Source organism: Cucumis sativus, chromosome 5 (genome assembly GCF_000004075.3).
Source record: "Cucumis sativus cultivar 9930 chromosome 5, Cucumber_9930_V3, whole genome shotgun sequence".
NCBI classification, from domain to species: Eukaryota; Viridiplantae; Streptophyta; class Magnoliopsida; order Cucurbitales; family Cucurbitaceae; genus Cucumis; species Cucumis sativus.
In genome coordinates, this window is record NC_026659.2 from 676,710 (window position 1) to 691,874 (window position 15,165).

At 28.8% G+C, this 15,165-nt stretch overlaps 1 protein-coding gene, 1 long non-coding RNA gene and 1 other non-coding gene across 4 annotated transcripts; 1 reads left to right on the forward strand and 2 right to left on the reverse strand.

Annotated features, from left to right (window-relative positions):
* Positions 1-2,722: 2,722 nt before the first annotated feature.
* Positions 2,723-2,806, reverse strand: TRNAM-CAU. The gene is given in 2 exon segments: positions 2,723-2,758; positions 2,769-2,806. It is a non-coding gene; the product is annotated as a tRNA-Met (tRNA).
* Positions 2,807-10,450: 7,644 nt separating this feature from the next.
* On the forward strand, positions 10,451-13,940 carry LOC101212243 (trihelix transcription factor GTL1). 2 transcript variants are annotated; one of them, XM_011656360.2, is made up of 3 exons: positions 10,451-11,362; positions 11,491-13,057; positions 13,143-13,940. In XM_011656360.2, exons 1-3 carry the CDS (start codon positions 10,968-10,970, stop codon positions 13,395-13,397), a joined length of 2,217 nt encoding a protein of 738 aa, XP_011654662.1. In that variant the 5' UTR covers positions 10,451-10,967; the 3' UTR covers positions 13,398-13,940. The 2 variants fall into 2 exon arrangements, with proteins under 2 accessions (XP_011654662.1, XP_011654663.1); XM_011656361.2 differs by having other exon boundaries at positions 13,147-13,329.
* Positions 11,377-11,755, reverse strand: LOC116403852. Its single transcript, XR_004216760.1, has 2 exons — positions 11,615-11,755; positions 11,377-11,424 (listed from the first exon to the last, which is right to left on the reverse strand). It is a non-coding gene; the product is annotated as an uncharacterized LOC116403852 (long non-coding RNA).
* Positions 13,941-15,165: the final 1,225 nt, after the last annotated feature.

Consider the following 15,165-nt stretch of genomic DNA (forward strand, 5'->3'; position numbering starts at 1 on the left):
TCAACACCATCTCCTAATCAATTCTTTAATCATTCATTTGATTGGTTAATCAATTAATTTCTCACTAAAACCATGCCTTAAAATGTCATTTATTTCTCTCTTCCTCTAATATTTATAAATATATTTGTTGTCACTGTCAATTCCACAACCACTTCTCTGACGTGGCCCTCGACGTGGACGTCTCCGTTTACCTCTCTGTTTCCTTCTCAATTCTTTAAATAAAAATGTGCTAACACCTCATGTCTTCCTTCATTCGATTGATTCTCATATTTTACTTCATTTCTCCAGGTTTTATATTTTTCATACAATAAACTTAGAGATTAAAAATATATGATATAGAATTTAATGGATGAAGTGAAAGTAGTACATTTTGAAGGTATTGTTCGAAATATTCTAGGGAGTCTCGAAATTATTATGTTTGTGTTAATTTTTAAATTTTGGGTTTTTGTTTAAATAATTGTATACTTTGTGAATTAGTTGAATGAAGGAGACAGTTTCTGACTAAATGAACCAATGTTTGTGATAATGATACCACCAATTATATATTTTCTTGATCGGACCAAATATGCTTTCTCATTTCTTCTCTCTCCTTTCCTTTTTTAATATTTTGCCCCAAACCCACTTTCAAATTTAATAATTTAAGCCTATATATACATGTAGTTTAGTTTCTAATCATCTCTAAATATTTTAATATTACATGTTTCTTAACTAATTTTTTATATTGAATCGAACAGACACGTTCTTCCAAAACTGATATGTTAACAAACATAAACATAAGAATGCGCTATGGAGTACTTCACTTTATTTGATTAAAAGAAGTTTTTAAATTAGATCAACAACTCAACTATAATACGACATAAGTTGATAGATGATACGTTTTTTAGGTCAACACAAATCTAAATGAGTAATATCGTGTGAATTAGAAAGTGTTACACGTTTACCAAACTATCAAAGTTAATTTATAGCACAATTAATCATAACATGTAATAGCCAATGATTTGTAAAATTATTATTAATGATTCTAAAAAAAGAGGCTAAAAGTAGTCAACTTAAAATAATAAACTGGACTAATTTTGTAAAAAAATATTCCTACGTCACCATAATACGAATATTTGGAGAATGAGAATTATTTATTTATATTCTCTCGTTCTAATTCTATTACTGTATACAATCTGCAAAAAATACAAAAGAATCAAGACAATTCAAACTTGATATTTATTCCAGAAAATAATTTGATTTGTTATACTTTTCTATAATTTTTAAAAAATAAAGAAACATGACTTGTTTCTTATATTTTGATATAATTGACATTTTAATTAATCATTTTAAAACAATTGTCCTTTTCACGAAAATTCTTCTCACAATTTTTTGAGTTTTGTGCGATATGGAAGATCATTTCACCACATATTTAGAGTCCAAGTGTCTAAAACTTCAATCAAATATAAAACAATTTGAAAAATCAAATATTATATATATATAACAATAATAATAAGTGTATGCTAAAATTATAATGTTAAGGTTCTTGTGAAGCACTTCTCAAAATAATAATAAACAAATAAATAAAAGTTAGGGGTTTTTTCATAAGTTGAAAAATAAGAGGCAAAGGCTTTGGATGGGCCTTATAGGGTTTTCTCCTCATGTTTAGAAAAGCCCAGTAAAGGCCCAAAACATCTAATTTCATTTTGTGTATTTTAGATTTTAAAAGACTAATTATTTACTAAAAAAACCCATTAAAATTTTGATCAAGATAACCCTATGGAGGTAAAATAGGTGGTTTGATCATTAAAATCGAGGTTAATTTTAACCTAATTTTTAAGGACTGACTACATATCAATTATTTTGAAGCTAGGCGTAATTTTACAAATATCTAAAATCTAATTAACCTAAGTGGAATAATACTAAATTATTTTTTATTCTACGGAATAGAAATGATAGAACCATATCATATCTTATTGTTGACTTTTATAAGAACCCTAAGGAATTTCACTTTTAGGAACTTTTCAAAACTATGAAGAAAACATTATTATGAGTTGATTTGATGGACTTTGGGTTGTCACCTAAGCTTTGAACTCTAAACTTTGGTGTTACCTTTGGACTTGGGGGACCATTGTATTTTTATTGTAGCCTTAATTTAATTTTTCAACCCCTTTGGACTGCATATTCTTATATATATTCTATGGTTTTTTTTGGGCTCCAAATGGTTTGTCCCAAATTAGATGATTTCAAGAGAGACCAACACTTTAATAAGATACCCTTTATGTGCAGAGTTTGTAATACCCTTTTAATTACTTTGGACTTCCTTCAATAATCTCTTGCCTCGCCTTATTTTGTAGGGACATAAATCTTAGCCAAACAGCATTCCTCTATGCTATGGCAAATTAGTGCTTCAACCTATCTCTGTTAAATCATTGTTCTACTTTCAAGTCTAGTTTTTTATACTTGAGTTTTGAATTTAGTTTTCTATTGGTCTTTAGATTTTTGCTCATGTTTACTTTGATATATAGACTTATGATAAAAAAATATATATATGTATATGTTTTAATCAATTAAGTTATTTGTCATTGAATTTAATTTATGAGTTAGATATTCTAAATTAGTAAAAAATATAAAAATTTACTAGGAAATATTTTTAGCATATTTAATTAAGATATTGAGAGGTCAACTAGATATATAATTTCAAGACAACAAAATTTAAATAAAAAAAAAACGAAAAAAGAGTTTATGGGGTGAGAGAGGCTCGAACTCTCGACCTCAGGATCACTCTAAGCTATGAGACCTACGCGCTAGCCAACTGCGCCACCACCCCATGTTGTTGGGAAGTAATTTATATAATACCTAAAGTGCTTTGTTGAGACGAAAATAATTACATTTGAACATTACACCAATACTTTTATAGCTTCAAGTTCAACCAGTTTTCAACGGTAATATCAACAAGGGATTAAAACAAAAGTATTTACGTGAAGGTTTAGTAATTAGTTAGATGTTGTTGCTATATCCAAAAATGTGGTTTCACTTTGTTGTATTGAAAAAATTAAACTTACAACAAGAAACTCCAAAGTGAATCCAATAGAAGGAAATGAATAGGGGTTAATTAGGGGAGATAGGAGTTGGATAATAAATGAAAAAGAGAGAGAGAGAGAGAGAGAGAGAGGAGGAGGAGGAGAAGGAAATGGAAAGGAAGTGGGAAACAACAGTGGGATTAAAAGAAAGAAAAAGGGGAAGAGGCATGTGGGAATGATATTGTAGAGATGGAGATTGCCAGGCAGTTAGGGGGATTTTCCCTTACCCTTACACCCTGTACTCATATACTCATACTCTCTCTCTCTCTCTCTCCTTTTTATTTATTTCTATTGTCAACCCATTCTTCATTACTTTTCCACTATCTCCCCCCCTCTTCCTCTTAATTTAACCTTCCCCACTCATACATTATATTACACACCAAAACCATCCCCATGTCTATCTTATAAACCCGACAATATCATACTATATTGTGTACTATATGAACATATCTCCAACTTCGTCTTCCCTAACATACATCATTATATATACATATCATATTTTTTTAGTTGTATAAGTTTCACCCTTTAAGTTTAGTGTAATTGTGTCAATGTATAGTTCATTCTATAACATTTAGGATAATTGCAATGTTGCTAAATATTCAACTTATTGGTTATCTTTATAAAAAAAATAATAATTTGAGAAGCTAAAATGGGATATATAATTAAGTGGCTAAATATACTTTCTTTTTTATATATATACATATATAAAAAAGGTGGCTAAATTCAGGCATTTCTTTTCAAGGGTTGGGTTCAAAGTTTCTCTCACATTTGCAATGTATAAATATACAATATTACGAGTAATAAAAAGAAACTTTAAAAGTTAATTTCTTTCCCCTGCAATTTTCCCATATTAATTTCAAAGATATATTTTAAGAAATTAAATAAATAAAATAAATCAATTAAGAAGAGATAATATTGAAAATGAAAACAGATATATGTTAAATAATATAATAATACAATTAATCCTCACATACTTACATTTCTAATTTAATAATTTTCTCTCTTTCCTTTCTTTCTTTTAATTTTCTCTTCAATAATGAGTAGATAATAATGCACATATATATATTTTGATTAAAGTATTTATTATTATAAATGATTCATTGCATCTCGAGGCTATTGGATATATTACAGCCACAATTATTGTCTAATCTTGATGCTAATGATAAGTAATAATATCAAAAACCTAATGCTTTACGTTCTTATTCTTGCCAGCCAACTAATTTCATTTTCATTAATTAAATTACACTTAAACCTTAATTAATGAAAATATTGGGTTCTTCTTTTTCTATTATTCAGAAAAAATAAATTATATATATTGAAAACGCTCATGTAATTTAGTTTCTATTTTAGTTATATAAAAAAGAGTTGAATCTTTTGACCTTTAAAAAAACAATAAAAACTTTGTGTTATAATATAAACATGGTTGTTAGATTAAATAAGGGAAGTTTAATAATAAATAATAACCAAAGTTTAAAATGTTGGCACGATGATATATTGTTAGAAATATTGAAATCTCAATTTACGTTAATGTTGCATTGAAAATACCAATATAATAGTAGATTTTTATTGATATTCTGAAAAATATCAACTTTAAAAAATAATTTTAAATAAGATATAAATATCTTATGCTTTTAAAATAAGTTAAAATATTTATTATTTTATTACATTCATCTTTACAACTTTTTTTTTTTTTTTGAATGTTTCATGAATTGTATGATATAATGAAAATTTTTATTTATCTTTTGTATGAATGTTGAATTGATCATAGAAATATATGAATATTGATAAACATGTCGACATGAGTTGTAATGTTATAATAACACATAATATATGTTGATTCAACTAGCGAGTGATAGAATAAAAAGTAAACTAATAAAAAAAATTTGACTTTACCGATTCAAACTATCCATTATTTCTGTTCGTAAATATCAAAACGAAATTAATTTAGTGATATTTAAGTGGTGGAAGTTCAATTTCTTACCTCACCATACTAAAAATTTCTTTGATGCCTCTATTTAATTTATCTAGCTGACTTCACTCTTATATCACTTCACATGGAATAATAATTTGTAAGTAAAATCAATGTTCACACCTACAATTGTTAAATGCTTCTAAAGATAAATCTATTCAATCACATTGTTCATTCAAGGAAAAAAATACACATGCTTACAAGTTAAAGAACAAATGAATGATCAAATTAGTCATGTGTTAAAAATATTAATATGAATATTTTAAAATTTTCAAACAAAATATTTAAATGTTACTAATCACGAAAATTAACATGAAATCTTGTATTTCTAATTCATAATAATTTTTTTAGCTTATAATAAATAAATATCATACAATTTTGTTTTACTTACTATCAACTTTTAAAAACTAGCTAATGTAATTCCAATTTGTAGTTAATTTATAAGTTCTCAATGTTTACATATTTTTATAAATTGTATAAGTGACATGACTAAATATGTCAAGCTTGCAACCTATACTAAGCATCAAGTATTTACTTATGGTAGGATTAATTACAATATGTTAAAAAAAAAGTATTTCTATAAAAAATACTAATAGAATATAATCTAAGGTTCTAAAATAATGTCCTCAAATCTACTTTACATCCCAAAACTTAAGTGTGAAGTTATAAATTTTTTATACCCCATGGAGTAAATAAAAATTTAAGATAAATATTGTCCATTTTGTTGAATTTTATATTATTTGAATTCAATTAATTTAAAAGAAAAAGTATAAATGATGTTTGCTTCGTTATTAAAAAGCATATTTAAAATCAGAATTGAGATAACTTAGATTAATAATTTAACTTAAACAAATGAATAATCAGTATACGAATTGTATAAGCAAAACAATTGATTCCTTAGACAGATTAAATAAATTCAAACTTATTTTCTATATGCTTAAACAAATTCACACGCAAAAAACATAATAATAATAATTAATTAAGGTTTATAATCTTCACATCGTCACATGCCATCCTATAAATGTAATTAAATCATAGTCTTAAACAATTGTTTTAATTTTTACCCTTAATTAAAGAAAAAGGTATAACTATTTCATAATCTTATTTCCCTTTTCATTATTATTTTTGTTTTGGAGATTGAAAACAAATATTGGTGTGAGATTTAAATGAAAAAAGAAAATTGAAAAGTCCCATCATCATTTTACTATACATATATATATATATATATACACTTATAAACAAAACTATTATTAAATAGGAGATATGATTGAAAAAAAATTGAAAATTAAGAACCAAATCTAGACTTTTAAGAACATTACATGTGACAATAAAATAGTAATGAAATTTCTTTTAAATAAAATAATATTCAATTCACAACTTAAACATAACTTAGTGGTTAAAAAGTTGAGACCTAATATGAAATGAATAATACTTCTGTTTTAATAAAGTTAAGTTGGAGCTTCAAACTCTTACCCCCCTATATACTTTAACTTAAAAATATATTAAATAAAAATTCAAAGTATTTAATTGTGAATGATTATTTTCAACTAGTTTAATTATTGATCACTTTGTTCATGCCACACTATATAATAATATTTAATCAATACTCCATTTTTAAAATCATAGAAAATGCATATCTTAGAAAATAATTTAACATAGTCTCTCAAATTTTTCATAAATTTTCCAATAATAAATATCTATATTTTAAAAAAGTATACAACTTTTTTGCCCATAAATTACTAATCTACCTATCTATTATGTTGTTTAAAACCTAATAAACATAAACTTAAAATATAAAAAGTAAGGAGAGATTTTAAATATACGATTATTTTATTCAACTAAGTACAATATCTGGATTGAACTACATTTAAAATTAACAAAAACGAAACAAAACGAGAGAAATTGATAATAATTATATAGATAAGAAGCCAAGTCAAGAAGAAAAAGAAAAAACTGTGAAATCAATAATTTTATAAACAAGAAAATTGATAATACATAAACATCAATTTTGTGAAGTCAACTATGAAATAAATAAGTTGAAGGTAGAAACTATTATTTCAAAATTTCAAATACGAAAGACATAGAGAAATTATATAATTTAAAAGAGAGAGAGAGGAAATGGGTACAGAATTTATGCGCTGTCAAATTAGATTTTATTAATTGAAAATGAAAGAATAGTAAAGAGAAGAAAAAAAAGGATATATAGTGGTGGAATTTTGGAGAGGGGGAAAGTAAATTTACAATTATCTCCCTCACTCTCTATCACGTGGCTCCTTATTTAATATCCTTCCGACAACTTCGTTAAAACTACACTCATTCACCATGTGCCCTCTCCCTCTCCCTCCCCCTCTCCTATCTTTTTACTCTTCCCTCTTTCTTTTCTTTACACCCCATCTCCTTTTCAATATTTTCATCCATATATCCATTCTATCATATCAATTTTTAGGAGATTATTCAATTTGATGGGTCATACTTCTTTTTTTAAATTTCATAAATGGATGTTTTCAGCCTAAAGACGGAGAAGAAAAAGTTTGATGTAGGGATAGCTATTTGTCCCGCTAGTATATTTGCATCTATGGTGTTCATCAAACGGACCCCCCCAATCTCTAAGCTAACCCGCTATTCGCCAATAACCTAATTCCCTTCCCATTTACTTCAACCATTCATAAACTATCAAATCTCCTCCTTTTTTTTAATATATGTAAAAAAATTAAATTTTGTAACTTTAAGAAGTAAGTTAATTATATATATATAAAAAAAAAAGTATATTGTGATTTTATTTTCTGTGTGGTTTATATTTTTAGTTTCTATGAAATTATAATTAACAATAATGTGCTCTACATGTGCTCTCTCCTTATATTATTCTTAATGTTTGTTCTGTGCTTTCCATGGTTTTAAATGCATCCTCTCTCTATCTCTATCTCTATCTCTATATTCTTTCTTTTCTTTTCTTTTATTTCTTTTTATATTTTTATGAACTAAATCATCCCTAGTTAATGTTCATTTTAGTTCCTTATTTCTTAAAGAATTTCAATTTATTCCTCCTCGCATATTAAAAATAAATTAAACAATTAATTTAGTCCATAAGTCACTTAACTTTAATTTTATATATTATATCGTGATCATCATATTAGCATTCCACTAAATTTCCAAATTTATATCTGTGAATAGATAAGAGGATAGGTATCGGTGGTAATACTAAAAACATTTTAGTATGATAGTAAAGAGTGTAAAATTTGAAGAAATGAAGTGATATATTATTTATATAGAAGGGAATGAGGGAATCTGGGGAGTGTGTAAAAAATAAAAAGAGGGGGGGAGGGGAGGGGAGGGTTAGGTGGTGTCAATTTTTGGGAAAAGTTAAAGCAAAGTCCAATAATGTAAGGCCACGCCGACACCGGCACTCAAACCGTTGGGTCAAATCACCATTTCCTTTCCCCAAACCTATTTTCTTATCTTACACCTCCATGTCTCTCATTATTTTATCTCACTAATTATACATTTTTTCATCCTCATATTCACCAAACCAATTTACTATACATTCTTTTTTAATAAAATGGTTAACAAAATCTTTAAAAAAAATTATGTAACTCCTACATATATACCAACAATATCATCTTTCTTTTTTACAACTCACTCAATTGCTGCTGTATGGTTTTGATTTAGTGGACGTTTTTCTAGTAATTTCTTTTAAAGAACAAAGTGAGTATGGAAAAACTTGGATGAGGAACTAGTGTTAGTTTTTTTAGGATAGTCTTTCTTTATTTTAAGAAATAGTTGAAGATAAGTTAGAATGATGTTATTTGATCACGAAAGATGGAAGAGAGTGGTGGAGATATCATATAACCCATCTAAATCTTGAAATCACCAAGTCTGAGAATTACACTAATTAACTTAATTATCCTTATTAAGGGACTAAAGACGATGTAATTTTGTTATTTTTCCTAAATAAAAATATAAAGAGAAGCTTTATTAAATATTTTCAAAATAGTATTATCTAAACAAAATAACATATACTTGGAGTCCTAAATTTCAAGAAACCATCAAATAGGTCTTTGAAGTTTTGTAAAAAAAAAAAAAACCAAAAAAAAAACACAAAATATAACACAGTTTTAGAATTTATATAATTTTGTGTAATATTGCTTTGTTTTTAAGAATTTATGTAAGAAATTCAAGTAAGAAAAAGAAAGAGTTAAATTGTAAAAAAAAGTAATAAAAAAGAAAAAAGAAAAAAGAAAATGAGAGGTAATGAATAATGATGTAGTTAACATAAGATATGATTAATTTGAAAAAGAGAAGGATTAAAAAGAGTTGATGAGGGAAAAAGAGAAATGAGTAGAAAATGGGAATGGAAAAAAAAAATGATAAATGAGAATAATGAAGGGGTTTAAATATGAAAAGGACGTTTAATAAAATATAAACATAATTAGAAGTGTAAGATAAGATGATTGCCGGTTAGAGTTAGAATTAATTATTGTAAAAGGAAAGTACTGAACTGGAGTGAAGGCTGTTTGTCGATAAATGTATTCTTTCTCTTTTCTTTCTTTATTTTCTTTTTTTATATATAAAATTATTCAGTTTGTTTCAAACTATGAGAAAAATGATAATAATAAAAAAGCAAAGCTGCTGTCAACGCAACGCACCATCTCTTCTGTTGTATCAGTTCATTCATTTCATTTCACACCCAAATTCCCCTCTCTCTCTCTTATTTTCTTTTTTGTAACTATCTATATTTACTTTTAATAATAATAATAATAATAATAATTTCTTTGGTTCAATTTTAAAAACAAAATCTACTTTAATTTCTCTATAAATTTCGAAAATATATATTCTCTATTTATAATTGTTCAATTTAAGGTGAATTCAAACCTTACTAATTATTAAAAGCCTTATTGCAAACCAATGAAATGTAACAAAAGAAATACACATACATTTAAATACTTTATTCTAATTTTTCAAAACAAAATCAAAACAAAACCTGTTATGAAATGGATAAATAAAGAAAAATGAGGATGAGAAATTGCAAATTAATTACTAGTGATTATTTCTTTTAATACTAGTTAGGATCAAAATTATAAACAAGCATATATGTGAGAATATGAAATTAAATTTGAAGACGTTATTTGATTTTCTTTTTACTTTATATGTATAGAGAAAGAGAATCGAATTTTTGACTTGGAAGCTATATTTTATGAATTAAAAGTAATAAATTTAGTTGAATGGTAATTGATTTGTATTGTTTTTGTTGGGTCCAAATGGGAAAAAAGAAGATATGTTTTTTATATATAAAAAAAAAAGAAAAAATGAAAATTCTCTCATAATCATGAAAAAAGAAAAGGAAAAAGGAAAAAAAAGGAAGTATATCATCATCCTCATAATCCTCATCTCCATTCATTTATGTCTCTTTCTCTTTTCTCTCTCCTCTTAATTTTCCCGTTTTCTCTCTCTCTCTCCTCTCTCTTCAAAAAAAATTCACAAAAAAGAAAAAACAACAAACAACACTGTTAGTGCTCTGCAGCGCTGTTGTGATGAGGATGATTATACCTTCTGCTTCTTCTTCTTCTTCTTCTTCTTCTACTACTACTTCTTCTTCATCAGCTTCTTCTTCAACTTTTTTAATCCCTTAAATTTCCTTTTTTTTTTATATAATAAAAAAACATCAAAATCCTCCATAGCACTAACTCGTAGGAATTCACTTTCTGACTTCCATTTTTCTTCCAGCTGTCTTCTCCTTCTCTCTCTCTTCCTTTTTAATTATGGCTTCCTTTTAAATTCCTTCCTCCCCATTTCTCCATTCTTCTCCCTTTCATGGAGTTTCCCCGTTCCCCTCAATCCTCTCTATTTTCATAATTCCGTTTTTTTCTTTAATTTATTTATTATAACTTACTATATATCCTATCCTCGTCGGAGGCCGGAGTTTTCTTTAATCACATATATATATGGAACCACCCGCTCCTGGATCTGGATCAGGATTACCTGATCCATCTCAATTATTTAGAGTAGTTTCCACACCACCACCACCGCCGTCTTTAACTGTTGATACTACTATAAGTGATTCTCATCAAGTCGAAGCTGCTTCTCCGATTAGTAGCCGACCTCCTGCTGTACCATCTTCTTACGAGGAACTCATTCGTCTCAGCGGCGGCGGTGGTGGGGGTCAGATGGTGGTTGACGACGATGAAGCTGACGGCCGTAGCGGCGGCGGAAGTGGAGGAAGTGGTGGAAATCGGTGGCCGCGTCAGGAAACACTTGCTTTGCTTAAAATTAGGTCGGAGATGGATTCGGTATTTCGTGATGCTACACTTAAAGGTCCTCTTTGGGATGAAGTCTCCAGGTAAATTCTTTTTATTTTTTGATATATATCTCCAGATCCGTTTGCATGACTTTTTCAGAAATCTGTTTATGAAATCAAGGAGATTCAAAAATGAAAATCCCGAGGGAATTGGATTTGGTTTAATGCAGGAAGCTAGGGGAAATGGGGTACAAGAGAAATGCGAAGAAATGTAAAGAGAAATTCGAGAATGTTCAGAAATATTACAAACGCACAAAAGAAGGAAGAGGAGGGCGTCAAGATGGCAAGACTTACAAATTCTTTACGCAACTTGAGGCTCTTCACAACGCAAACGTGGCGCCTTCTTCTTCTAATTCATCATTCACACTGCCACACCCGCTTCCTGCAGCAGCAGCAGCAACAACCACCGTTGGCTTTGGGATTAGCAACCCAACTCCAATCTCATCCGTCAAAATTTCATCATCTTCTTCACAAACCCAAATGGGAATCTTTTCTACACCATCTGATCATTTCACTATCCGACCACCACCCGCCGTCGCTGCTCCTATGGGTGTTAGCTTTTCGTCGAACACCTCATCTGCATCCACCGAAGATGATGATGATGATAATGAAGATGAGGAGATGGGGTTTGATGTTGACCTTGAAGGGGAGCCGGAGAATGTAGCCGGAAGTAGTAGGAAGCGGCGGAGAGGGGTGATTAAAGGGAATAATGATGAATGGAGAAGTAGTAGTAGTAGCGGTGATCATAAGATGATGATGGAGTTTTTTGAGGGTTTGATGAAACAAGTGATGGAGAAACAAGAAGTTATGCAACAGAAGTTTTTGGAAGCGATTGAGAAAAGGGAACAGGATAGGATGGTTAGAGAAGAGAATTGGAAAAAAGAAGAGATGTTTAGGTTGAGTCAAGAACAAGAAAGAATGGCTCAAGAACGGACAATTTCTGCTTCTAGAGATGCTGCCATTATTGCTTTTCTTCAGAAATTTACTGGCCAAACCATTCAATTTTCAGCCCCAGCACCAGCCCCACAAGTGCCTCTGCCTGTACCTATGGCTGTGTCTGTACCTATGCCTACGCCTGTGCCAGCGCCACTATCTCCTGTCTCCTCTCATCAGCCAATGCAACCACAAACTCTGCCACACCTTCAGAATCAGCCGCCTTCAAATACAATCCCATTGGAACAATCAAAACCAAAATTTCAGGAAAATAGTCAAGGTGGAGATGGATCCTCAGAACCCATTTCCTCAAGATGGCCAAAGCAAGAAGTTTTAGCTCTAATAAAGCTGAGAGGTGGGCTTGAATCAAAGTATCAAGAAACAGGTCCAAAGGGTCCTCTGTGGGAAGAGATTTCAGCTGGAATGATAAAGATGGGTTACAAAAGAAGTTCTAAAAGATGCAAAGAGAAATGGGAAAATATCAATAAGTACTTCAAGAAAGTCAAAGAAAGCAACAAAAAACGCCGCGAGGATTCTAAAACTTGCCCTTATTTCAATGAACTTGATGCTCTTTATCGCAAAAAAATCCTTTCTACTACTGCTGCTGCTACTGCTTCTGATCATTCGGGTTCTTTTGAACAAAACCCAATTCAAAATATGGAAATTATTCCTCCATCAACAACTACAACAACAGATCATCATCTTCAATCTCAACCTCATTCTTCTTCCATTCCTCAAGGTTTATCCGCTACTCTTTTTGGTGAAGGAACTGAAGAACAACAACAACAACCAACATCCACGAAGGTAAAACTCGTTAACCCATTAAATAAAACCATCATTCTGATTACAACTCTTTTTATAAATTCCGATTATTGTTTTGTATTTGAAGCCAGAAGACATTGTGAACGAGTTGATGGAGCTGCAGGACGACGACGTCTATCGACGTCATCTCAACCAAGACGATGGCAACGACGAAAACAACGATGATTATTGCAGTGATGACGACGAAGACGACGAAGACGATTTACCAGAAGAAAAAAGAAACAGTAACATCGATTACAAAATAGAGTTTCAAAGACGAAACAATGTAGGAAACTCCAATGGTGTTGCAAGTGAGTTTCAATCAATGGCGGTGGTTCAATAGTATCCTTCATCCTCAAAACACAATACACCCACATCTCAATCTTCTGTTTCATTTACACCAAAAAAAGAAAAAAACAAATTCCTAACCCTTTTGCATTACAAGTCCCTCAAGGTACCATTCCTTCTATTTTTTACCTCCCAGAAAAAAAATTCATTTCCCAGACACATCTTATACTTTCCTCTTCCCTTTCCTTTGTGTTGATCATATGCATTTTTTTTTCTTAAATTTCTCAATGACTATTTAGTTTTTTTTTTCTTTTTCTTCTCTTTATTTATCATATATTATTCTTCTCAATTGATGTATTAATTAATTGTGAGAGGGGAAAATAAAGAAACTCTTTTGAAGGAATGAGATGGGAAAAAAAAAGAAAAGGGAAATTCTTTGATATGTCATTGAGATAGTGATGTTGAAGATTTGTATTATTTCATTCTTTTGGCTGAATAATAACGCTTGTGATATATAGTGTTATATGTTCCTTTATTATTGTAAGTTATATAAATCATATCTTTATGATAATATAATGAGGCTTCTGATGAGTTAAAAGGAAGTTGTGTATGTGCAGCTTTAACAAAGATGCTTAATTCCTAATATATATATATATATATGATCACATTATTATTATTATTATTTAAAAAATATAGAGCATAATATATTTTGAAAATAATTTTGTGTTCCTTAGAAAATGGAGGGAGGAAAGAGAAAGTGGGCAGAGAAGCATGTGATATACACACAGAATTCCTTTTGTAATCACATGTAATGTCTAATGGATCCACATTGTAATGTCTCCCAAAAATATATTTTAGCACAGCAAAAACTTTAGTTGCACACTACTCATTTCTTCCATTCATTATATATATATATATATTTCCACCCATGTGTTATGTTTTTATTGGATACAAAATTAGGTTAATACATCCACTTTTAATTCTAATTGAGTTTCTTAAGGTTAAAAGGTGTGTAATCAATTTTTAAACTTTATACTTAGCGTTGAAGACAATGTTTAACCCACAAACTAAGAAATAAATATTTGAGTAAAAATGTAGAATTTTCATATATTCTAATGTATGGTTGCATATGTAGTTATCTACGCAATTTCCCTTCAATATTTATCGATCTATACTAATATTAATTAATTAATTAATTAATTAATTAATTTACACTATTAAATTGAATTATCAATAGATATATTTTATGTTAAGCATTTTGTGTACTTATTATTTTATAATATCATATAATTAAAGGATTAAAAAAACATTTACACCCTTAGAGAAAAGATAAAAATCAAACAACTATAAATATTTTATCTATTTTGCTAATTTTAACAATTTCTCTATAATTAATCTATAACATCAAATATATATTGTTTTTTTTTTGGACACTTTTTAAAATTAAAGAGATCATTTACACCCAACACAGAGAAAAATTTGGACTAAACTAAAAAATCAAACCAAAGAATGGATGTGATTTATGTATTTAGTTAAATGAGAAAAAAGGGTAGGTTGGGAACTTTCATTTATTGCTCATGCACTTTAATTTTGAATTTATGATGGTTTTTCTTGCCTATGATCATGAAGTTTTATATATTAGTTCGTAAATCTTAATTAATCTTTTGTAGAATTTTGATACATAGTACAGTGTTGCATATGGTAGGTGGTCTTGTACTATCAAATGCTTTAATAAATCCTAATTGAATTATAAATCATGTTTTTCCTTTTTTTTTTACTTTGGATAATTTTGTCTATTTAATCCATCATTATGTTTATCGAGT

Coding starts and splice junctions, on each gene's coding strand:
- LOC101212243 (XM_011656360.2), top strand. CDS start 10,968: ATGGAACCACCCGCTCCTGGATCTGGATCAGGATTACCTGATCCATCT. Junction 11,363..11,490: donor CTTTGGGATGAAGTCTCCAG/GTAAATTCTTTT, acceptor GGTTTAATGCAG/GAAGCTAGGGGAAATGGGGT. Junction 13,058..13,142: donor AACAACCAACATCCACGAAG/GTAAAACTCGTT, acceptor TTGTATTTGAAG/CCAGAAGACATTGTGAACGA.